Below are 26,404 nucleotides of genomic sequence, written 5' to 3'. Positions count from 1 at the left end.
CTCTTGTACAAAACATCTTCATTTAGGAAGAATCTGCCAGCTAACTTTCTCAAAGACTTTCTATCTTTCTTTGATGCCCCAAGAGGGTACTCTTGTCCGTGAAGAAAGTTCTTGATGTCATGATACCACGGTTTGTCGTCGATGATTGCTTCTACTATTAAAACATGAGCGGGCCTATCCAGGCGCATAACATCGATCTAGGGAATGTCATTCCAATGATTTATCCTAATCATGGAAGAGAGTGTGGCTAATGCATCAGCCAAGTTGTTTTCTTCACGAGGAATGTGATGAAAATCTACCCTGTCGAAGAAAGGTAATAATCTTCTCGCGTAGTCTTTGTAAGGGATTAGCCCAGGTTGGCGTGTTTCCCATTCTCCTTTGATTTGATTGATGACCAAAGCAGAATCTCCGTATACATCCAAGTGTTTGATTCTTAGATCCATGGCTTCTTCGAGACCCATGATGCAAGGTTCATATTCGGCTTCATTGTTTGTGCATTTGAAAGTTAATATGGCGGTAAATGGAATGTGGGTACCTCGAGGGGTAACAATGATTGCCCCAATTCTCGTCCATAAGCATTGACAGCTCCATCAAAGATCAAGCCCCATTGGGATCCTATCTCAGGTCCTTCGTCTGGTAGTGGCTCGTCGTAATCTTTCATTTTGAGCTACATGACGTCCTCGTTAGGAAAGTTAAAACTGGTTGATTCATGACCATTGAGTGGGTGGTGAGCCAGATGCTCAGTTAGAATGCTTCCTTTCACGGATTTTTGTGCGTGATACTCAATGTCGTATTCTGTTAACAACATCTTCCAACGGGCAATTCTCCTAGTTAAAGCAGGCTTCTCAAAGATGTACTTGATTGGATCCATATGGGAGATCAAACAAGTAGTATGTCTAATCATGTACTGGAAGAGAAGTTTGGCAGCCCAGGCCAAAGCACAACAAGTTTTCTCGAGCATGGAGTAGCGGGATTCACAGTCAGTGAATTTCTTGCTCAGGTAGTAGATGGCATGCTCTTTTCTTTTTGTCTCGTCTTGCTGTCCAAGGAAACAACCCATGGAATCTTCTAAGACGGTTAAGTACATTATCAAAGGTCTTCCTTCCACTGGAGGAGACAAGATGGGCGGTTCGAGCAGATATTCCTTAATGCTGTCGAACGCTTTCTGACAATCGTCTGTCCAGACGCAACTTTGATTTTTTCGTTGAAGTTTGAAAAATGGAGCACAAGTTGTTGTCATGAGATATATGAATCTCGAAATGTAATTCAGACGTCCAAGAAATCCTCTAACTTGTTTCTCGATTCTGGGTGAAGGCATTTCTTGAATTGCCTTGACTTTGTCCGGATCCACTTCAATCCCTTGTTTGCTGACAATGAAACCAAGGAGTTTTCTTGAGTAGACACCAAAGGTACACTTATTGGGTTTCAGGAGAAGCTGATACTTCCGTAAGCGTTGAAATAACTTTGTCAGATTCTGTATGTGACCTTCCTCATTTTCTGACTTGGCAATCATGTCATTCAAATAGACTTTCACTTCCTTATGCATCATGTCGTGGAAAAGTGTAGTCATGGCTCTTTGATATGTTGCCCCTGCGTTCTTTAGTCCAAAAGGCATAATGCGGTAGCAGAACATGCCCTAGGGGGTGATGAAAGTTGTTTTCTTCATGTCTTCAGGTGCCATCTTGATTTGGTTGTATCCCCAAAATCCGTCCACGAATGAGAAAACTTTGGATTTTGATGTACTGTCCACCAACATGTCAATATGTCGTAACGGAAAGTCATCCTTAGGGCTAGCTTTGTTCAAATCTCTATAGTCGACGCACATGCGGACTTTTGCGTCTTTCTTAGGAATGGGAACAATGTTAGCTAACCACTGAGGGTATTCTGAAGTTACGAGGAAACCAACACTAATTTGTTTTTGAACTTCCTCTTTGATTTTCATGGCCATTTCTGGATGAGTTCTTCTCAATTTTTGCTTAACCGGAAGGCATTATGGCTTCAATGGTAAATGATGCTCCACTATATTGGTATCCAACCCTGGCATATCCTGATAGGACCAAGCGAAGACATATGAGAATTCTTTGAGCAGTTGTATCAAACTCTCTCTGATCTCTGAACTGAGCAAAACTCCAATCTTAACCTCTTTTCTGTTTCCATCGGAACCAAGGTTAATGATCTCTAGAGGCTCATTGTATGGCTGAATGGCCTCCTCCCTTTGTTGAAGTAATCGTGAAATTTCCTTTGATATTTCTTCGTCTTCTTCTTCCTCTGTCTCGAATATAGGAAACCCAAAGCTTGGAGAAGTCATACGATCGTACGTTTCAATGGGGTATTTTATGATTAATCTGCATATGTGTGATAAGTTTTATTTAGACAACGAGGGAAGACTCGGTGTATGCAGTTAATAGAATTTTTTGATGTTTTTTAGGGGTGTTTTTTAGGATTACCAATTTCCGAAAAAAGAAAAGGGAAAAACTAACGAAGGAACAAAATGACATTTTTATTTATCGACAGTCACTTCTTGAAACAAAGACCCTATAAAACAAAACTCTATTGCTTTGGGCGGAGCAAAGAGGGACATTTTCCTAAGAAATAGTAAAATGCAAAGCCCTATGAAATATCTCTTCACCCTGGGCTATGGTGAGAGGACAAAATAACGGTGAAAGTTCCTACTTAGGAGTGCGAACAACAGTTGAAACTTCAACAGTTGTCCAATAGTGGCGAACCCCATTGTGCACTAGGTAATCTGGCACCTTAGGCTTGAGCTGGCCTGTGGTAGGTCTTGATTTAGCAACCACTGTTTTTGCAACACTCAGACGATCTTCTTCTACTTCAGCAGACTGAGTGGTGTGAGCATACCCATTTCCAAGTGAAGTATGTCAGACTTTCTTTTGAGGAAACTTCCAATCTTCTGAATGGAGAGACTCGTTGTCGGAGACACTTTCGAGATCATCCTCTTATGTATTTTGATCTTGCTCTTCTCCCAAGATGGCATTGACTAGGTATGTGAACTTTAAATCCGTAGTCTCGGAAGGTGACTTCGGGATATATTCCTCAATGATGACTTCACCAGTTGATGATGATGAATATCAAGGTTTGTATATCTCTTTTGGCCGAGTAAGGTACTCATAGTCAATGCTCCATCCAGTTGGAACAATGTCTTCAAGAGAGATTTTTGAACTTTCATGAGCGGAGTATTTCACCATGTAGTCAAATTTTCCACTTGGTTCTCCTAATGTATCCCAGGTCTCTTCGGGGATAGGAGGAACTTCTTCTGATGAACCATGACTTCTGGTGGTGAAGCTGTTAGTAACTTCATTGCCGCTTGGTTGAGTCTTACTTTCAGATCCTTTAGTTGGATAACAGCAAGGTGAATCAGACTCTGATAGGGATATGTATCCTGCCTCGAGAAGGTAAGATACATTCCACTTCAAAATTCTCATCGGTGTTTCCTGTACCAATGGTATTGACTGTTTGTTGAATAGGTTGAAGAAAACCTCCGCTGTGGAAAGTTTCTTGAATTGGGAGAACTACCTCAATTCATGGAATAGCTTTTAATAACGTCCAAAAGAAACACCGATTCTGCATCTACTGTACGGATGGAAATCCGTTCCAAAGTAGGCAAGTCCATTTAAAGTCTTATGGAACTTGACTACCGATCCCTCGAGATCTTCAACTTTGTAGATTTTGTATTCTCTTGAACATCCTTGAACCATGTTGACGTCGTACTCAGTTTTGACTCTGATGTGTTGAATCCATCCTAAATCCATTTGTTCTTGTAATGCAACTTGAACTACAACACATCCTTGGTTATTCTTTGGATAAATTTCACATGCGAAGTAGTTGTGAGGTGGTATATGACCGTACCCAACTTGTCTAGGATGCATCTTGACAAGATTTTCCCCTATTTGACGGATGTCGTAAATTTGAATGACATTGGGGTGTTGATCTATCAGATTTACTGATGCTTCTTTATGTTGTGGCAAAGGATTTGCCTGGACATTAGGATTAGTATCTTTGAAGGATAGCATTCCGCTCTTCACTAATCTTTGAACGTCGATCTTGAAATTGAGACATGTTTCAATATTGTGACCTGGTGCCCCCAGATGATAGGGACAAGATTGGTCAGCCTTGAACCAATTTGATGATTCATTCGCAGGATTTGGAGGGCTCTTTGTCTAAACGAGTCCTTTCTCTAGTAGTGTTGGAAACAAATCCGCATACGGCATTAGCACGAGGTCAAAAGGAGGATACCTTGGTGCCCGATTGTTGTTGAAATTTGGAGGTCGAACCTGCTGCTGAGGTTGTTGTGACCTTTGTTGAAGTGGTTGTTGAGAAACCTGAGGTTGATAAGCTGGCGCTGATTTAACAACCGGAGTTATTGCTGCAACCTGAGGCTGAAACCTTTTTTATGGTTTTGTGCAAAACATTGCTGACATCTTGATCCATTTTCTTCTGGAAAGAACTTCCATATTTTCTAGGACCAGTAGAAGATTCTGGTTCTTTGTTCAAGCGTCCTTCTCGAACTGCTTCTTCTAAACGTACACCCATGTTTACCATCTCTGTAAAGTCACTTGGTGCACTGGCAACCATCCGTTTGATCGGAGATTGAAAATAGTTTTAAAAAAAAAACCAACTTAATTAAAGTAAATATGAAATCTAAACCTAATTAAGACCTAAATTGCTTAGGGTTTTATCACAAAATTATTCATACAATAATTAGGTTAAAAAAAATGAAAACATATATTTGAAGTATTAAGGAAATACTTAAAATACACCATTTTAAACCTAATAAAAATGCAAGAAATAAATAATATTTTTTGTGATTTTTTTGATTATTCATAAAATAGATATATTAATTGACAAGTGTGTGAAAAATGAAGAGACAATGATTTAATTTGAAGTATGAATCAAATGGTTAAAATTGTGAAGAAATTGAATGGGAAAAGTGATAAAAAAAATATAGTTTTGTCTCCCAAAGGGCTTGAACCCGCGCCCTCTAGGTCACCACTCAAGCTCTCTCATTTTGAATTTCTGAACTCTCTCAATTCTCCACCATTTGCAAAGATGTAAAGAGCAAACTTGCTCTAAGTTCACTCACGATTCCAAATATACGACTAATATAAATTTATATTAACTATATCTACTGGATTAAACAAAATACGTGAAGAACCCTAAAATGAAAAATAAAATTAAATGATGATGCTGATGAATAAATGCATGAGAGTGGAGGGCTTTCGATCCTCTAATGACACTGAATGAACTAGTATCGAGATAAATTGCAAAAAGTACTTAAATAATAGTGTTAGAGTCTGAAAAAATACCTCTGAAAATGGAGGTTGTGAGAATGATGGAGAGCACCTGGGCTTGTATGAATGATCCTAATAGCTTCCTTGGGACTCAGTGATACTAACTGAATACTTACTGCACCTTGAATGCTTCAGTATTGTTCTACCCGAACCCTTCTATTTGAGCTCCAAGTGAGAATGGAAAGTAGTGATTCTGCACTTACAGATAGGCTGCGACCATCTGAATAGCTTCACTGCATCCTAAGGAACATGTTTGGATGCTTGGACTTGCTTGACACCTTTTGAATTATGCTACAGACCTCCAACTGCTCGAGCTTCAAAATGAAAGTGGCTATGGTGTTCCTCCACTTACAGAAATGATCCAGGTTCATGGATCATCTCTAATGAACCCCTTTGAGATGTTAGAATGCTTACTTCTCAAAGAAGAGCTCTGGTTTGAAGAAATCGATTCTTCTTGCCAAAGAACTTTGAAAAACCATAAGCAAGAGAGAGAGAAGGAGAAAGCAAGGAATTGAGTTGATTTAGTGTGATTAATATGAAGGATGGCACTTGTATTTATAGGCAAAAAGTTCAAAGCATTTGGATGTAGAGAGCTTGCTTAGTGAAGTAAGTTTGGTTTCTTAAGCATGAAAAAATTCAAAACTATCCAAAATGCAATGATGGCATTTTTTAGCATGATCCCTAGCCATTGATCCTTGCAGATCTTAGGGAACATTTCTGATGTGTAAAATCTTTCTATTGGCTTAGGAGAAGATTCCAATTGATGAATCATCACTTACCATAAATTCTCAAAAGCAATGATTACATAATCACATGTTCTTGCTTTGGGGAATCTTCTTCAATCCTTATGCCATGGTGAAAATGAATGCATGGTATGTTTGCAGATTTATTATGGGTCATGTAGCATCCATTAGTGAAGCCATATGCACAAAATTGCAAAGTTTCAAATTGTACATGACCTATAATTTTACTTCATGAGGCCAACTTTGAACAAGCATAACTCCTAGCTCAAAATGAATTTGGAGAAGGTTGAGCACAATTTGAAAAGACCTAAACATCTACTTCAATTCATTATTTTGGGGTTTCTTTGGAATCATTTGGGAAAATTGTGAAAAATGAGTCCAAAGTTGGAAGAAAACTAGGTCAAAAACACTTAAAAAATTTCTAAGTTTTTAAGGCCTATAACTTCCAAAGCCTAAATCTCTCAAATGATTGATCTCTTGAAAAAAGTTGCTATGTAAGATGTTGTTTTATTTTGCAAGATCTACAACTTATTTTGGGAGATTTTTGAGTGTGTAAGCAAAATTTTGAGTTTCCAAAATACCCTTAAAAACCCTAATTCCTGACTTTTTGATCCATGATGAATTTTCTTGAATTTCTTTTTCCAAATGACTTTAGTAATCATATATTGATGATATTGATCTTAAAAAGTCATGGTTTGGCCAAAAATCCTAAAAGTCAAAGGTAATCTTGTATAGTTGACTTTTTCCAGATGAAGTAAAATCTTGGACATTTGTGATGATTCAAGTTCTCTTCCTCAAATGAGTGATGTGAATGGATTGTATTGAGGTAATAAAATCTCTTGAACCGTGTTTTGAGTTTTGGGTCCATGTCGTGATTAAAAGTCAACTGTCTAGGTGAATTAGGTTTAAAACCCTAATTGTCAACCAGATGAAATTGATGACTGTAGATCTTGAATAGATGTGTAATGTCCAATGGATAATTTCATATGAAACAATTTAAGATATTTGAACCAATTGATGGATGTCCTGAAGCTTTTTAGGGTTTCCCAAATGTGAACCTTGATTACAGTCCCTGATGGGCTCAAAACCCTAGATTGGTGAACTAAACAAACCTGGGCCCAGATGATTGGGTGTTTAATCAGTCCTAAGTGAATAGAATGTAGCTTTTTGAGTCTTATGATTGTATTAGAGACTAATCCTTTTATTGATTGCTCCTTTTCCTGAGCTCTTTTGTTTCTGAACATCCTCGATTAAGCATTAGATGAACAAGTGACTGTTTTGATTATCTGTTTTGATTCTGATGAAAAGCATGATAATATGACATCTCAGGGGGGTCAAAATTAGGGTATGACACATGGTTAGAGGAAAATAAATCCTCTTGCGCCTTGATAGGTATGATGTCTCTGAACTGGAAGGCATACGGCAAGAGGAAAATCAATCCTCTTTTCCCTTGATAGGTGTAGAGTCTCTGAATTGGAAAGCATACGGCCAGAGGAAAATAAATCCTCTTGCCCCTTGATGAGAATTTAGTCCTTTGATAAGGGCGCCTTAAATTGTGCGCCCTAAATTCTCAAGATCCTTGAAAGGGTTAGTTAACATGTGATGTTATGATATCATGATGTCATGATGTCATGCGAATGCAATACAATAGGTAAAGCATAAGGTAATAAGGATGAATGTCCTACAAGCAAATCCTGCAAGGAAATAGAAGGGTTAGTATCACACACAAGCAAGTCACACAAATGTCCTTAGGTTTAAAGGATTTGCATGGAGTTTGACTAGGTAACTACCCTTCCCAAAGAGTACTTCTATGGATAAAGAGATTTCAGCAACGGGTTCTACCAGTTATTCAGAATTGTCAGCACTTCTAAAGCACCCTCGGACATGATGCATTTGCACCATGCAATGATATTTTGAGAGAGAACTTATCTGAATTGTAGCATCGGGTAGCGACTAGTTCTCAACATTTGTCGAGAGTAGTCCCCCCATTTCGTTCCTAAAGGCCAAGATGGGTTAAAGGTGACTAAAGGTCCTTGAGCTCTGGCGCACCCACAAGCACATACATAGACCTCCCTCATTTGAGAAAGGTGTGCATATATATATGGAGTCCTAACTCAAGTGTGAACTTCATATTGACTCATCTCCCACATATGTGAAAGAGGTCGCCATGACTATGCCACTCCTATCTTAAATGTACTTGAATCCGGGTATAGGATTCGTCCTTAATTTAGTTCCCGAAACAGCCCTGAAAAAAATAAAGCAAGCAAAGCAAACATTTAAGTGATCCTAAAATTTTAACGTAACCCCTCTTTTATTCGATAAATCCCCAGCAGAGTCGCCAGTTCTGTAATATGGTGAACTGACTTTATTGAAAAATGTCGCGGTAAGCAAGAGTCGCCACTGACTTTTATTTTATCCAATTAAGAAAGGCTAAAAGAACAGGAAAAGACCTTTTAAAAAGATTTTGAGTTCGGGGGGTAAGTTATACAAAAGGAAGGTGTAAGCACCCTTTGTATCCATGGTTATCCATGGGCTCTTAATTACTTAGCTCACTTATATTTTCAAAATGTTTGAAGTGTAGTGTGTGAATAAAAAAAATGTTTGAATAAGAAATTAATTTAGCTTGTAAATAAGCGTAGTCTTTTTGAAAAGATTCTTTGAAAATAAGTGGGAAAAGATTTTGAATTTTGAATTTGAATAGAGCAACTAATGAGTAGCAACTACCCTAAGTTTTGAAATTTTTTCTTTTAGATTTTCAGGGTGAAAGGGTTTATCCATACCATGAGAGGGCATGAAGTCTTTCAATTGGAAGTCTGAAGGGTCATCGAGATATCGTTTGCCATAAGACTTTCCCTTGCCATAAAGAGGGCATGTAGTCTAAGGGAAGGATATAATAGTCATTTAATATTTTTAGGCATCATGCGAGGATACCTTAGCAACTGGGAAAATCATCTTTTACCGAGGCAACTTCGAGGGAGTTTCAATAACTTTTAAGGCAACATTTGCTTTAGGTATCCTCGGAATCGAGGGACTTTACTATTTTTAGGCAACAAAATTAAGGCAACAAGGCATCAAGTAATAAGGCAACAAAGTAACCAAAGGGATTACCCTAAAGGTGTGTGGGTGCACAATCACGTGGTTAACTTCGATGATATTTATCTTGTAAATTAGTGATCTATATTCAATTAATGGTTGCACTCCCTATTTTACTAATCACGCAGTTTTAAAATTGCAGAAATTAAAGGCAGAAAAATAAAAATCCTACGCTATTACAATAAACACCTGCGGGGAAGGGGAATAAAAGCAAAAAAAAAGGGATGAATAATTAATATAAACCCTTGAATGCCTTGATCTTCCTCGAACTCTCAATCGACTCTGAAAATTAAAAGGAAAATAAATAAAGGGTGGGTGTATGAGGGATTCATTGACTATTTGAAATAAACCTTACTTTGGGCAAAAGGCAAAATAAGAATTAAAATGATATTTAAACAAAGAAAGGAGTTGGAACTTAGCTTTTTGATCTGAAGGCGTGTGGCTAAAGGATTTTGGTTATTCCTAAAAATTAGCCACGAAAAAATGTCAGTGCATTAAAGATCTACAAACCTAATTGATTGATACAACCAGATTAATAGAATAACTAAAGGCAAGGCAAACAGTACAAAGCGAACAAAAAGTTTTGAAGCGAGGGTAAACCTTGATTTTAGGGAATAAGGTTTTAGGAGAAAAGGCACTAAGTTGATGGATGACATCTACCTAACAGTGATTAGTGGTCATGATGAAAAAATAGCTAAAATAAAAGCAGGGTTTAAAGCAACGGATTTAAACATGAAAAGTGAATAATTTAATATATTTGAGAATTAAGAAAAATCGAAAGTTTGATTAAATAAATTAAAAAGTCATGAAAATAATTATTTAATAAATAAAAGATGGTTTAAGTAATTTAAATAAAAAAGGTTAGGATTAGAAAATAACTAAATAAATTAAAAAATTGGTTATGTAATTAAAATAAATAAATAAATTAAAAAAACTTAGTTGGGATTCAATGTGGTGAGATCTGGAGAGTATATGGTGCTCCTGCGCCTTCCAATGCGTTGGATCTGAAGATGAGATGATCAGGTGGTTCAGGCTGAGAGTGCATGATAAGCGCCTTTGCGTGAGGCGCGTAGGATTATGCTGGAACTAACGTGGTGAGCAAATAAAAATATAAACACTCCCACAAGGATTGATCCCTGGTCTGCCAGGTTGGGATGCGCTTCTGTTAGCCAATTGAGTTGTATATTTTAATTTTTAATTATACACTTAATAAACATAATATACAAAATCAAGAGATTAATAGAAAGGTCAAAGAGGAATGGCGCGTGGGGCCATCCTTATCCAGAAACAGCCAACAAGATGGGGAGAGAGATCTTGGAGTTGTTGACCCTCCAACCAGATGAATACACGCGTGGAGAGGGGGTCCAGACATTTAACCAACCAAACAAATGCAAACGCGTGTACCAAGAAACATCCAAGGAAATCACGTGAGCAATTGATCCACCAATTGGCCTCCAACGCGTGGCTCATATTCTTCAATAATATCCTGCAAAATATTAGCTACGATTTTGCTTGCTTTTTGTTACGATAAATTCATAGCAAAATTTGCAGAATCTCAAAACTTGCAAATCCACGTCCAACGCGATACCAATGCACCCAGATCGAGTTAATAGCTTCCTGCGAACTCAAAGGTAATCCTAGTTTGGCTTGAATCCCACCGTAGCCATGAAAACGAAAGCTAACTTTCGTGAGCCCTAGCCATGGCTTCTCAAGCTATGGGCGTTAAACCTTGCATCAAGCTGCTGAAACTTATGTTAGTTGACATCATAGACACATTAAGAACATTAGTTTCCGTTAGAACATAGCAATAATATGAATATGAAACAAATGAGAGAAAGAAAAGGATGCTCATGGTGTGCGAACCTTCAGACGCCTTTTTTCCTGGTGGATGATCCTAGCATACTTCTTAATACCTCAGGAACGTAATGGAAAGGTTCTCTTGCCTTGAAACCTTCTCAAAAAATCTCTTTCTCGTGCCCTAGTTTAGGTTTTCTTTGGAAAGAATTTGTAACATGTTTTTAGAACTAGTATTCGTGGCCTTTAGGTCTGTGATGCTTTCCTTATATATGTGAAGGAATTTAGGGCAAGAGTTTGGAAATAAAATCAAGAGATTGGTGAGAGAAGAGATTGATAAAAATTTGATTGGAAGTCACATAAAATATTGCCATATTTGCTTCAATATTTCTTCAATCAAGTGTATTTGATTTGCTTGAGCCCCAAGGATGATCTTGTGATTGGAAAAATTAAATCATGCATTAATTCTATTTTATTTTATTTTTTCTTTGATTTACATAGAATAAAAATAATAAAATAATAAAATAAATATCCAAACCAAGTGCAAACGAAATTATATGGTCTTCAAGGTGTTTCTTGGGCTTTTATATGATTCAAGATAAAGCCCCATGATTTGATTCAATATTTTGGTATTTTACTTGATTTATTTACTATTTAAATGAATAAAATTCAAATAAATAGAAATAAAAATTCCAAAAACATAAGTATGACTTTATAGGCCCTTTTATGGATCAGATGTGTGATTAGAGTTCCAAACTTAAGCCCATTAGTACAAATATCCAAAATTCTCCACTTTGCCTTTTGTGCATTTTCTCAAAATCGCCCAACTTGTGCAGGTCCTAAGTCATTCAATATTTATCATATGAAGGTGTTATAGGACTTTTTGGAAACCTCAATATGTCCTCTACAAGCCACTTTGGAAAATATTTTGCATTTGGAGATTTTATCTTGATGATATAGCTCCTGACAAAAAACAGCTTTTTGCGAGCTTCTAGAAGGACCTGTAACGTATAGGCTCATATCTCTTATGCGGAAGCATTTCTTGACCTAGATCCCAATATCAAAGTTGTAGAGAAAGAAATTTCCTTGAGAATAGGCTTTCGTTGAGGAATTTATGATAAAGTATGAGAGAGATACGATCAATCAAAGTTGGGTTGACTTTCTCGTAGAAACCTTAATTTTGTAACTTGGACATTTGGTGACTTCTGATCTTTCCTTGATTAATCATGATCAAACCTTGATCAGATGATGAATGTTAGTTCAGAATAAGTATGTTGACCAAAAATCAGGAGTTTTGACTGTACTTTGACCATAGTTGACTTTTAGGTCAAACTAGTCGACTGTTGACCATTTGAACTGTTGACTGAGCAATCCATGGAATTTGAAGCTTGTACTTTCCCATAGAGATAGTTTGAAACATTATAGGCCATATGAAATCCATTGGAGACTTTGATTCATTGATTTTCTTTAGAGAAATCAAAACCCTAGTTCATTGAGCCATTGTTTAGGAGAATGTATCTTTGAGTCTTGAACTTTGGTATGAGCTTGAATAGAAGAAATGAGATGGGCAAATTTTGGGGTATGACAGTAATAAGTAATTAGTATCTACAATTTTCTTCTACAGTCATGGAGCTGCAATTGAATAGACATACATAGTATGCACAAGTAATACATGATGCCATTATTAACTCTTTCATAAATCACACAAACTGCCTTTCACTTTCATGCATCATGCAAAACTCACCTGTATATCTTCTGTTCCAACTTCCAATTGTTTAAAAATACGTTGAGGGCAAAAATAACACACAACTAGAATTCATATATTAAGAAGAATCTCCGATGCAACTCTGATGAATCTCTGATGAATTTCTGTAAGGTCTATGTTTCAAATCGGGATTCCGATGTTTTCTCTCCTCGATTCGTGCAGGGTGAGAGTTTGTAGTGATTCGACTTTGAATCTGATTTAGTAATCAGGGATTGTGCTCTTAATCTTTAAGGGAGTGTCAGTTTCCTGTATGCATCAGTAATTATATGTATCTGTGGGTGTCGTTTTCTATTAAATTCCTTGCAAGATCTCCATTTAGAATATTTGGGAGTGGTGTTATTGCTGGTTTTTTTATCAGGTGGATTCGGATTTTTTAATGCTTGTGTGTGGACTTCTCAAAAACTCAAGATCGAATTGATTTTATGGGGTGGAAGATAATGTGGAGATCGTTCCTATCCATTTATACTATTTCAACTTTGATATTTTGGGATTTATGGCTATCATCTAAGACATGGAAGAGGAAACTCAGGCTTTATGATTATTACAGGTTGTATGGAGATGTCATTGAGAAGGGGGTCGTGGGAGAATTCAGTTCATTCGATTGGCAGTGATGGGCGTGCTAACGGTCAGCATGACAAGCTAACTCCGGAAGACCTTCTCGAATTATGCTTGGTTGGTTCTGTTCTGACTAACAAAACCATTCGTTTTAATGTTTTGAAAGATATGTTAGCAAAGATGTGGCAGCCTGGTCAGAGCATGAATATCACTAAAATAGATGAGAACATGTTCCTGTTCCAATTCTACCAACATTGGGACCAAGAGAGAGTCTTAGAAGGATGTACTTGGTTGTATGATAACTTCATGTTGGCGACTCGCAAGCTAAAATTTTGGGAGGATCCTCTTGCTGTTCCTCTGGATGAAGTGGAAATTTGGGTTCAAATCCATCAACTCCCGTTTGGCTTCATGGACGAAGATTTCGGAGTGCTCATCGGTAATCATATTGGGAAGTTTATAGGCTATGACACTTACAACAACTATCCTGTCTGGAGGAAATATATGAGAATAAAGGTGGCTATCAATGTGCAACTACCGCTGAAAAAGAGTTGGGCGTTTGACAGGGTGGAAGGCGAGAAGGTTTATCTCGTTTTCAAATTCGAAAAACTAGGTACCTTTTGTTTCCTCTATGGAATCATTGGTCACTCGGAGAAATTTTGTCCTAGGAAACTCTGTTCCAATCTATCCAACGGTGCTAATGGTTGGGGCAATTTCCTAAGGGCGGAATCGATTGCGTCAGGTGGAAATGGAGGCGAAAACAAGTGGCTACGAAATGGTCGACGTATCAAGGAGAGTTCTCTCAATAGTCAATCAAATGAGGAGAGCTCGAATGGGGTGGTAGGAGAACATATGTTGTATGGGAGAGTTGTTATTGACAGATACCCAATCTCAAGAAAATTGGTATTCTTTAAAAATGCTGGCATGATTGGTAAAAATTCCAACAACTGGACTTCTTTTAGTCCTACTGATAAGGGAGATGCCTTGACTGCTAATGGTGATTGTTGCACCCCAAAATTTTCTCATCTAATTTTATGCTAACAAGCTTAAGCTTTGCGTTCCATCTGCATACCTTCATTAGGTCATCTAACACTCATGCATTCATTTAATCAATAACATTGACATGGGATCAAGGATATTGAAAAGTCAGGGTCCTATTTATAAGCTCGAGGATATTGAAATTGAGGCTGACTTGTATTGGTGTTCGCATTAAATTGATGATCGTATCTCCTTATAGTTATACCTACTAAGTAATCAAGACTCGGTACAACGAACATTCAGGAGGATCAAATCCAGTTGTCAACCTGTAGTGATCCTTATTTAATTGTGTTGGGTTTGCTCATGTTACAAGTTATATGGGGTTTAATTATTATTTTCTTGGACTTTTATTGAAGAGATGTAGAAAAAGTGTTACAAGAACATTCACTTAATTAAGGGTTGACTTTTTGTCAACAAAGTCAATCATGGAGGATTGCCTTTACGTTGACCAAATGATGCCGATTAATTCTAGGTCGGAGGTTATCCCAATATTTTGAGGGATTTTCAATTTACATTATGGTCCATCCAAAGTTACAAATTGAAGACAAAATGAAAAGACTGGAAACGCAAATTCAAGAGTATTTGGGGGGAAAATACAATTCAAATCAATTTGGAAAAACCAAATCTTTGCACTTACAAGAATCGAGATTTTAAGTTACATTACAAGTCTCATTACAAAACTACAAAAGAATTGCATCAAAAATACTGTTAGCCTATTGTTTCTAATTCCACTTCCTATACCATCTTCAAGCCTCTATTCATCTTCAGTTGGTCATGACACTTTCTTGAATAACTTTATGTTACACCAAAGATGCTTCTATCTTCACCACCTTCAGGTAGGCACTATTGTGGACCTGCAAGAAGAGTCAAGCACTCATCGGTGCAATAGCCTTGCCAAAATGCACTTCAGTTTAAGCCATATCTACATAACGGATAATCCAGCAAACAGACCCAAGAACAACCCCTGCTTAACAAAGGAAAACAACATTCAAACAGATTGAAACAGTTTTCTAATTAACCATAAATCAGTCCATCAATTTGCAGTATTCTGTTATGACTATCTATAACCAATTTAGGAGAAAAAAAAAGGAAGAGCCAACACATGCTTAGTAGAAAGTTCAGGCTTCGAACGTTTCGGTTAGAATACAATTTCAGAACTACAAAGAGTAAACTAACATGACAGAGGCATCGTCCAATGGAAAAAAGCAGCCTATGTTCAAGCACATTAATCTATGGGCATAATCCAAGAGCAAGGGAGTGGACAGTTGCCAAGAGTTATTATGGGTAATTCAAGCTATTTCACATTCAGGTTACCTGTTATTTGATTCCTTAACATTCAGTTGTTTACCAATTCAGTTTCAATTCAATTAACAAACAGTCCGTACACAATCATTAGCCTCAATTAAGACCTGCATCAACAAACCTTCTAACCATTCAACCACCTAACCTATTCAGTTACAAACTCCAACAGATTGCTAACAACCTAATCAAGTCTCAGCCAATAGAATCAGAGTAAACCTAACCAATTAGTAACCAATTTCTAACCAACATATAACAGAATTCTAACTACCAAAAATCAGTTACAAAAGAACCCAGCATTTCCTAACCAACTAACAGTTTTTAACTAACTTTCTAACAACCTATTGTAACTACCTAGCATTCTAACCAAACTCTAACAGCACTAACAGAACTTTGTAACAGAAAAAAATCAGAGAGAGCTCACCTCTATATATCATCTGCATCATTCACATTTGAGTCTCTCCACCATTTTTGTTCACTCACCCCATTTCTCATCTCCTTCACCATTCTGCTTCCATTCTCCACAAGTCACCTTCATCTTGAATCTTCACATTCTTCATCCTCCACAATTCCATCTTCACCTCATTTTCAATTCTCCACAATTCACTTCACCTTCCTTCACTTCATGCTCTCTACACACTTCATTCACCATCTTCATCTTTCTACACACTTCATTCACCATCTTCATCTTTCTCCGCCATTTGGCAGATTCCACTCTTTATCCTTCTCCACCTCCATTATCTTCATTCTCTGCTTCATACCATACATAATTATCACCTTCATAACTTCTTCATCATCAACCTTCGTTCCTTTCACCAGAATCATCCCTCAATCTGCAAAAAGAAACAAGAATCAGAAACTTAGTCGATAGCTCCGATCGGTATCATCAATTACCATCAGTTTTCGTATCGGCACAAACTCTTACCAATCTTCAACACGCATCAGAGTTGCAATCATCTTCATCTGTTCGTCATCAATTTCGCAAATCATCTGAATTCTCATCACCAAACTCTTCCCATTCGATCTTCATCTTCAATCGGGAAAATTCATCATCATCTTCACCATAAGTCCTTCACGCCACAATTTGATTTCGGCATCTGCAATAATAAAAATCAAACAAAAACAGAAAGAAGAAGGAGACGAAGATTGAATTTAGGGGATTACGAAATTACCAGAAATTGGAGATTTTTCTTATCGAATCTAGGGTTCTTCTTTTGGTTTGATTATGAGAGTTTGAGTTTGAGATGAGAGGCAAGGAAGAGAGTTGCGTGTGGCTCGGCTCATGGCGGCGTTAGATTTTGTTTCGCCGGAGAGGAAGGTTGAAGCGGCGCCGTTTGGGGTTTCGCTAGAGAAGAGCGAATACGAAGGAGTCTGAAGAAGGAATTGGGAACGTCACAACCAGGTGAACCCTAAATCCCCTTCCACGTTATGATAATTCTAATTATGTGTTTATGTGTTTTTTTAGCCTGATTAACTGATATTAACGTGAACGATTCTAGGAAGAGAAAAGGGGTGATGCACTGACAGTGTAAAAATATTTTACACTGTCAACGAATCACGACCTTGTTAAGCGCCAAGTCATACTGTAAATTTTAAGTTACTGATATGATATGGCAGAATAAAATGTTTCTATTGAATGACAGTGTAAAGATTTTTTACACCGTCAGTGCATTACCTTTTAACTCTTCTAGGAAGAGAAAAGGGGTGATGCACTGACAGTGTAAAAATATTTTACACTGTCAACCAATCACGACCTTTTAACTCTTCTAGAATTAGGTGAAAGATTAATAATTAACTAAATTAAATTAATCTGGATAATAATCTAATGGATCAAAACAACAAAATAAGCTGGGGCCGAGTTCTACACCCCCATTTGGCCCGTTAAGGCTCTTTCTGGCAAACAAGATCTGTATAATAATCCTGGGCCGAAAATGCTTTCTCACTCCCTTGTGGCCCATTATGCCTTTTTGGCTGTTCAAAGTCTGATCATAAAAGAAAAACGCTCTTTGGGCTCTGTTGGGCCCTGCGCCCCTATCACTTATCACACCACTGTTTACGATTCACACTCCCTTTTTCCATTATTTCAAATGTAGATTTAAATTAGTTTTTTGTCATTTCTTTTAGACATTAAAATTGCTAATTTTTCTCCTATATTTTTAGACCTTTAATACTCATTTTGACATAGAAAAATACACTTAAAAAATATTAGTTTAGGCTATTATTGTAATTCTTTTGCTTGATTAGAATTCTTGTTTTTGTCATATAAAAATCATCGAAATAATAGTCCTTTTAATTCGATTTTTGTACTATATTTTGCATCTTTTGCTTCCATGCTTTGTACTATATTTCAAGTCATCTTTAAATCATTTTGTACTATTTTGTATCATTTGTTTACATTGATTCTTTTGACTTATAATTTTGTGACTTCACTTGTATGTTTCCTTTAAGATTTAGGACCTATAATCTTCATAATATTAGGCTTAGTCTTTTCCCTTAAAATCCTAACACTTAGGTATAATCATAACATTTGGCTAGTTATTCATTTTAGGCTAGTTTTCCTTTCCTTTTTCTTTTCAACTTTAAAACATTTAATAAAGGAAGAGGCGGATCACACTTCATTAAAAGTGGGAGAGAAATGAGTGGGATCTATTCCCTAATCTGTTTCCCAAACACTAAGTGGGAGAGAAATGAGTGGGATTCATTCCCTAATCTGTTTCTCGATCACTATGTAGAGAAATGAGTGGGATTCATTCCCTAATCTGTTTCTCTACCATTATACACTTTTATGTGATTCAACTCGCAGATAAATTCCCCTTAAAAATCACCAATCAAAAACATTTAAAATACTTAATAAAGGCTCAGACCTAAACAAAGTAAGGAAGTGATGCGAAGCCTTGTATTGGGTTTTGTTCATCATGAAATTACATCTAAAAAGACACAAACCAATTTTCTCTCTTCTCTCTCTTGCCTCCGAGGCATTCTTTCTCTTGCCTTCAGGGTATTCTTTCTCCTAATCGGACACGTTACTTCTGCTCCATTCCCAGCTTAGGACTCCAAAGGTCGAGCAGCGGAGTGCGAATGTAACTGTTCAACTAAAAAACACAAAAACAAACAAAAACTAAAGAGCCGGACTACGGCGCTCTGATTCCTGAAAAGGATACGTAGGCATTAGGTCGCGGGGCCTAAGCTAGCACAATTATTTATTAACCTTATTTTCCCCGTGTTTCTTCTTCTTTTATTTGCATGCATTTCCTTTGCATTAAGCTTTAGATTTATACCCCCTTAGAATAGAACAAACATAAGTGGATCCTGTGGAGTACCACAGACGTGAGGGGTGCTAATACCTTCCCCTCACGTAACCGACTTCTTACCCGATCTCTAGTCGTAAGACCTTTTCTTATCCTTTCCTTATTCCAGGTTTTCTGATATTCCTTTCCCTCGATGGGATAAATATATTGGTGGCGACTCTGTTCTTTTTTCGCGAGCGTGCGACAGCGATACTGATTCTGGAACGGGAAAATGCTGAGTAATGTCATAGACTTGGCGGAGGCTTTGGAAAACAAAATGCTTGTTAGTGATATAGGATCTTCGACTATGGAAATTGTTATTCCTTCTGCGACGCAGGTGATAAACAACAACGTTACTACTCCTTCAAAATTCAGTCTCCGTGACGCAACAAACATGCTACCAAGCGGGAGTTTCAAAGTGTTTGAAAACAAGATTTTCCTGAATCAATATGAGCTCAACAATTTCGTTGCAGCAACCACTCTGATGTTAACTAACGGCGAGATTTCCAACACACCAAAACAATTTGGTTTGCAAGCCAAAACTAACAGTTCCAATGCAAAGAAAAATTCTGAAGATATGCTGATACCGTTTCATGTCAATGGTGCTGAACCATCCAAACAAAATCGCAAAGTTGATCACAGTGTAAATTGCAAAGAAATTGTTTTCTCTAGGAAATGTGAAGAAGGTAAGGCTGAGTTGGAATTACCAAGACCTGAACCGATACTCTTTGATAGCTTGAAAAATTCAGCTGTTAGCAGTGTCGTTGCGGATTCCGGAAAAGCGAAAGGCACTAAACTTCTTACCAGCAAAAGCAAGGTAACAGCTACAAAGGTGTCCATGAAAAGTCAAGATCGCCGCAAACCTCACGTAAAGGTTCTCACACTGTCAGATTATGATTTCCATCATGATAGGGATATTATTTCTTTGAAGAAGAGATTTCGTTTAGATGAAAAAGATATAGTTGAGTTGAGCGAACAAGTTAACAATGGCCCGGCTGTAGCGAGTGACCTTATGCTTGAAGATTCTTTTCTAGAAAAAGGAGCTGTTGGAACTGACATTTCCATTCAGCAAATTCTTGATCCTACTGTCACTGTATCAATGGCGGGTATTGCTCAGCAGGCTCGCGAAGACAAATGATTGTATTAAGTTGGAATTGTCGGGGCCTGGGTAACACGAGTGTAGTTCCGAATCTTAAATACCTCATCCGAAGATATAAACCAGATGTTTTGTTTTTATTTGAAACAATAAGTTATTCTAATAAAATTGAAGTATTACGCTATTCTTTGGGTTTTGACTGATGTTTTTCGATTAATCGTATTAGTAGAAGCGGCGGTATGGCTGTTTTATGGAAAGAACATAAAAAATGCTCCATTTAAAATTATTCTAATAACCATATTGACATACTTGTTGAAGATCCCATAAAAGGAAATTGGAGACTTACTGGATTCTACAGTTTACCCGAGAGCTCTCGTAGAAGGGACTCTTGGAATCTTATCCTTAACCTCTTTGATATTTCAAATATTCCTTGGTGTATAATTGGTGATTTCAACGACATTTTATCATCCAATGAGAAGAAAGGCACAATTGAAAGACCAAACTGGAAGATTTCAGGCTTTAGACATGCTGTTCAGGATGCTGGTTTGCTTGATATTCCATTGGAAGGATATTATTTCACTTGGTTCAAGAGTCTTGGCACGCCCAGAGCAGTGCAGGAAAGAATAGACAGAGCTATGATAACTACAAATTGGAGCAATTTATTTCCTAATGCGAAACTGGAATGTTTGTCAGCTGCTTCATCGGACCACTATCCAGTACTTCTTAGTTGTACTAATCTCACGGTACAACCAAGGACAACCAGGAATTTCAAATTTGAGAACGCTTGGCTAACGGATTCGGGTTTTATGGATTTTGTGCGGGATAAATGGCTTAAATTTGAGCATGAAGAGATTACTAAAAAGCTGGAAAATTATGGAGATGATATGGTGAGATGGAGTAAAAATAATTGGTGCCGAGTTAGAAAGGAGATTGATGGAATATGTAAGAAATTGGATAGAGCAAGACAACACGTTTCAGAGAGGAATCGCAATTATTTCTCCGCCCTTAAGAAACGCTTGACCTCTCTGTTGGCGAAAGACAATTTGTTTTGGAAGCAAAGAGCCAAAGCCCATTGGTATAAGGACAGTGATCTAAATACAAGGTTTTTTCATGTTACTGCTACTGTTAGGAAATCCACCAATACTATAAAATATCTTACCACTGAGAATGGTGAAGTTATTCAATCTACTGAAGAGATGTGCTATTTGGCTAATGAGTACTTCACTGACTTATTCCAAAAGAAACCAAGCTCTCGGGACCGCGTTCTACAAGCTATGGACAATGTAATTCCGGAAGAAGACAATAACATGCTTACTGCTGGATTCTCTTTGCTTGAATTTAAAGATGCTAGTTTCTCGATGCAATTCGATAAGAGTCCAGGTCCCGAAGGTTTTAATGCTGGTTTTTATCATAACTTCTGGGACACGTGTGGTAATGATATCTTTACAGCAGCTTGTGAATGGCTCGAAACAGGTACTTTTCCACAAAACCTTAATAAAACCAACATCACTCTCATTCTGAAAGGGAATATCCAAACCACTATGTAAGATTAGCGTCCAATTTCCTTGTGTTTTGTTCTTTACAAAGTTATTGCAAAATTTCTCGCTAATCGTCTCAAGAAGATCTTAAGTAAATGCATATCAGAGAATCAGTCAGCTTTTGTTCCCGAGAGATCTATCATGGACAATGTTATGGCTGCTATTGAAGTGATTCATCATATGAAGACCAAAACTAGAGGCAAAGTTGGGGAGATAGCTCTTAAGCTTGATATAAGTAAAGCTTATGATAGAATTGATTGAGACTATTTGAAAGACATTCTTATCACTATGGGTTTTTGCCAAAAATAGGTTGGTTGGACTATGCTATGTGTTGGAATGATGGAGTATTCGGTAAGCATGAATGGTAACATGGTCGGACCGATAGTTCCCGAGCGTGGGCTGAGACAGGGAGACCCTTTATCTCCGTATTTATTTATTCTTTGGGCAGAAGGTCTTACTGGTCTTATTAGGAAAGCAGAAAATAGAGGTGATATCCATGGTGTTAAAATTTGTATAAATGCTCCCATAATATCTCATCTATTGTTCGCCGATGATTGTTTTCTCTTCTTCAGAGCTAATATGGAAGAAACTAATGTTATGAAGGATATTCTAGCCACTAATGAGGAAGCATCAGGGCAAGCTATTAATTTCCAAAAATATAAATTTTATTGCAGTAGAAATTAGGGATGGCAATTTGGCCCATCCCCAGTGGGTACCCATAAAAAACCCCATATCGGGTAGGGTAAATACCCATAAAAATGGTTATGGGCGCGGGTACGGGTAATTACCCATTAAAATATATGGGTATGGGTGCGGGCACGGGTACCTTACTACCCAACCCGCCCCATACCCACACTACATATTTCTATAATATCATTTATATTATTATATAAAAATGCATGATTCTATTTTTTAAAAAAAATATATCGCTATTAATTCATTACACATTTTAATAAAAGTGTTTATTTGTTTCTTAACTCAACAATAACATACATAATTTTTTTAATATTGTTAAAAAGACTTAAATTATATGATATTTTGTAATTAAACGATTTAATTTCACTATAAATGCGGGTAAACGGGTACGGGTATGGGCATTGAGGTACCCATAGGGTACGGGTACGGGCATGAATATTGATACCCACGCGGGTTTGGGCTCGGGTACGGGGATTTTTTTAAACTGCGGGTATGGGGACGGGTACTATAGTACCCTGCCCAAACCCTGCCCATTGCCATCCCTAGTAGAAATGTTAATCCTGATACTCGGCTAGAGTTGGCTACGTGTTTAGGGGTTCAACAGGTTCTGGGCACCGGAAATTGTCTCGGTATTCCTTCTATGATTGGTAGAAGTAAGAAATCAGCGCTTAATTTCATTAAAGACAGAATTTGGAGGAAAATCAATTCTTGGAGCAGCAGAAGATTGTCGCAAGCAGGGAGGGAAACTATGATTAAATCTGTTTTGCAATCCATTCCGACTTATTCTATGAGTATTTTCCTTCTTCCTTCTTCCTTCTTCCTTGATTGATGAGATTGAGAAGTTGTTGAACTCGTTCTGGTGGGGCCATAAAAGATATAGAGCCAAAGGTATTCATTGGCTATCTTGGGATTAGTTATATATGCCTAAAGGTGAAGGAGGTATGGGGTTCAAGAATCTTAATGCTTTCAATCTGGCCATGTTAAGTAAGCGAGCATGGAGGCTTACGACTAATACAGATTCTCTCGTATCTCGTCTATATGTTGCACCCCAAAATTTGCCCATCTAATTTTACTTCCAACTGGCTTAGATTTCTCATTTCATATGCATGATCACTCCATTAGGTCATCTAACTCAACATGCGCCATTCATCCAATAACACATCTAATAGCATGGGATCAAGGATCTTAGAAATTGAGGCTTCTACTTCACTCTAACTTGAGTTATTTGGTTCTTCTTTGAATATGGGACTGTGGGATTAAGGTTCGGATCCATGAGTACTGTGAATTTTTTATGTCATCATCATACAAGGCTATTTTACTTCAAGGAGCTTCGATTAGGGTTTCATATTATTTATAATAAACAAAAGTATAGTACATTAGGTTACTTGGTTCACAAGTTACATATGTTTTGGACCTTATGAGAGTATGAGTTTACTTGGTATATTATGAATCCTATCAAGATTGGAAGTGTTTGGCCGAGACTTTCAAGAAAGTCTATATTATATTTTGGGGTTATCTCATCATATGGGCATGCATTCAAGGTTACAAGAATTGATAAAGCTAGAAAATTCAAATTCAAAAGACAATGGAGGGAAAAGTCATCATTCAAAATTCAAATCAAATGTCAATACCACATCATCCAAATTCCACAAGATCCATTCATTGCAAATTGCCAAACTTCATTACAATAAATTCAGAAAAATATACTCTACTACAAATCCTAATTCTCCTACAACAGCATCACATCTTCATACTTCCATAAGCCTCCTCAAAATCTTCAAGTTTTTTTATCTTCAAGGCACCATACGTCTCTTCACATCCATATCAAACCATAACTCAAAGCCTGCATACAAAAAAAAATGATGACATCCATGGATTAACAAAATCAGTTTCAGCCAGTCCACACATTTTCGTATGCAAAATTCCAATCTTGCTGCCAAATATTCAAATGCAAACAAATAACCTACAAGCGGCATTCAGTCGATACACACACTAACCCTTAACAGTTTGATAACCAATTCTCATATAATCCTAACGTGTCAGGACTTTACATCTCATTCAAACCTTTCTTAAACCAAAAAACAGAACCACACAGCATAACCATACTAAATCAAACCACAAAAAAATCCTGCATAACTGACAGCTTCACCATCCCTAACCATATCCTCCTACAACATATATTCGATCACAGTTCAGTACACATATGGTCCCATTGTGGAGAAATTCAATGCAAAAAAAACAGGAGCTGAAGCATAGCATAATTTATAATTTATCTTGTCATCAAGTTCAGAATAATTCACAAGTTATGAACGTATACTCGATTCGAAGTTCAAGGTATTCAACAACACAAGGCAGCATCCATATACCTATAACCAATCTCTAATGATACAACTCAACTCTCCACCTTCAGTTTATCTAACTTCTAACAAGTTTCTAACAAGTCTTTAACCAATAATTTTCATATAACCATTAGCATACTAATTGTTCCTTTTGTCTAACAGATTCATAGCTTTTTTATCAACCAAAAACAACTCCTAACAGCCCCTTAACTAACTCATAACCAACTAACCAATTTCTAACAGCTTGTAACCTATTTCAAACTAACCTCTAACCAACTTTTGTAACAGAAAGACAGTTTTATAACCAACTTTCAACACCTTTAACTGATTCATAACAAACTCATAACAGGAAATTAACAGAAAGAAAAATGAACTAACCTTGAGAATCAACCTCTATATAACTTGAGCTTCTTCTTCAGAATCAGCTCTGGATCCATTCTTCACTCTCCCTTCACTTCCATTCATTCACGACCATTCACTTCTCTGCTCCCATCTTCATCATTCACCAATCCTCACTCCACAATTCACTTTCAATCTCTCTTAACCACTTCTGAACATTTCATCATCTTCACCATTTTCACACTTCATCTTCCCTTTTCTCATCTTGGAATCTTCCATTCTTCTTCACCTTCTCAGCCATTTTTCTCTGATTCATCCAACCTTCTTCACCTTCACTCATTCTCTTAATTCATTCCTTCAACCACCCTGCTTCTTCATCAATCACTCTACTTCATCACCACCATCTTCACTGCACTTTATCACTCCCTTCATTCTTCCATCTCCTCCACGCTTAAACCTTCTTCATCTTCATCGACGACCTTCAAACAAATAACAGAAAAATCCTCTTCATCTGCAAGCGCTTCAACATGGGAATTCTTGCATCTTCGCACATCCACACAAAGTAACAACAACGCATAAGCTCGGGATTCAGAAGAAAGTGTAGAAGAAAAAAGGAGTAGAAGAAAGAATTCAAGCAAAGAATCGAGCAAAGGATCGAAGGCTATCACCTGATAATTAGAGCTTATTTCTCCGGAATTCTTGCACATCTCCACCGTTTGGGTCGCCGGAACTCCATCCGGCTTTTAGAACTTTTGTAAAGCGGAAAGCTTGGGACGGAGAGGTCGAGACGAAGGGAGAGTTTGAGCGGAGATGTTCGAGATCGAGTGGGGATGAATTCTTCGGCCGTCGCTGCGAGTGGTTGAGTTGATCGGCGAGCGGAGAGGGTTCGTCGCACCGTCACCGTTCTCGTGAGGAAGAAGACGTGAAGGTGAAAGGTCTCAAACACCAGCCCTAATCCTCTTTTCTTCTCACTTTTTATTATTATCAATTATTAATGTTATTATTTGAAATTGAATAATTGATAATTGACTGAATTAACTGAGTTAATTGACTTTAATTGATTAATTGAGTTTAGCATAATGTCCATTGTTTTAATTAATTGAATTAATGGATTAAAATCTGATAATCTAAAATTGAATAAGAGAAAATTCTGAAAACCTCTGGGCCTTACGAATTATGCTGATTACACCCATCTAGGCCCATCATGTCACGTTTTTGGCATAAGAGAAGCTGTACAAAAATACCCTTCTGGGCCAGTACCAGTGGGCCTACGCCCTAATTTCTTTCTACACCTCAAATTCAACTTGACACCCCCTGTTTCCTTTTATTTCAATTAACAATTTAGATTTTAATTATATTTTTTTGTCACTTCTCTTAATTAATAATAAAAACACTCCCTTTTAGACTTTAATACATGATTTTAGACATATAAAAATAATCACTAAAAAATATTAGTTTTAGGCTATTTGTTTTAGTCTTTTACTTGATTTGTAATTCAATTCCTCTCATAAAAATC

At 37.2% G+C, this 26,404-nt stretch overlaps 1 protein-coding gene and 2 long non-coding RNA genes across 3 annotated transcripts; 1 reads left to right on the top strand and 2 right to left on the bottom strand.

The window, feature by feature from the left end:
* The first annotated feature begins 13,262 nt into the window (after positions 1-13,262).
* Positions 13,263-14,297, top strand: LOC131593650 (uncharacterized). The gene has a single exon (XM_058866196.1). The coding sequence runs from the start codon at positions 13,263-13,265 to the stop codon at positions 14,295-14,297; it is 1,035 nt and encodes a 344-aa protein (XP_058722179.1).
* A 1,960-nt stretch (positions 14,298-16,257) lies between these two features.
* Positions 16,258-17,024, bottom strand: LOC131622108 (uncharacterized). The gene is made up of 3 exons (XR_009289759.1): positions 16,766-17,024; positions 16,519-16,690; positions 16,258-16,426 (listed from the first exon to the last, which is right to left on the bottom strand). It is a non-coding gene; the product is annotated as an uncharacterized LOC131622108 (long non-coding RNA).
* Positions 17,025-23,796: 6,772 nt separating this feature from the next.
* Positions 23,797-25,857, bottom strand: LOC131622102 (uncharacterized). The gene is made up of 3 exons (XR_009289758.1): positions 25,557-25,857; positions 24,928-25,431; positions 23,797-24,053 (listed from the first exon to the last, which is right to left on the bottom strand). It is a non-coding gene; the product is annotated as an uncharacterized LOC131622102 (long non-coding RNA).
* Positions 25,858-26,404: the final 547 nt, after the last annotated feature.

Source organism: Vicia villosa, linkage group LG1 (genome assembly GCF_029867415.1).
Source record: "Vicia villosa cultivar HV-30 ecotype Madison, WI linkage group LG1, Vvil1.0, whole genome shotgun sequence".
Classification (NCBI taxonomy): domain Eukaryota; kingdom Viridiplantae; phylum Streptophyta; class Magnoliopsida; order Fabales; family Fabaceae; genus Vicia; species Vicia villosa.
Note: the sequence above shows the minus strand (reverse complement) of the source record. Positions and strands in the feature narration are given on the sequence as shown.

What these genes read in the sequence shown, in the direction of transcription:
- LOC131593650 (XM_058866196.1), top strand. Translation starts at nt 13,263, where the DNA reads ATGTCATTGAGAAGGGGGTCGTGGGAGAATTCAGTTCATTCGATTGGC.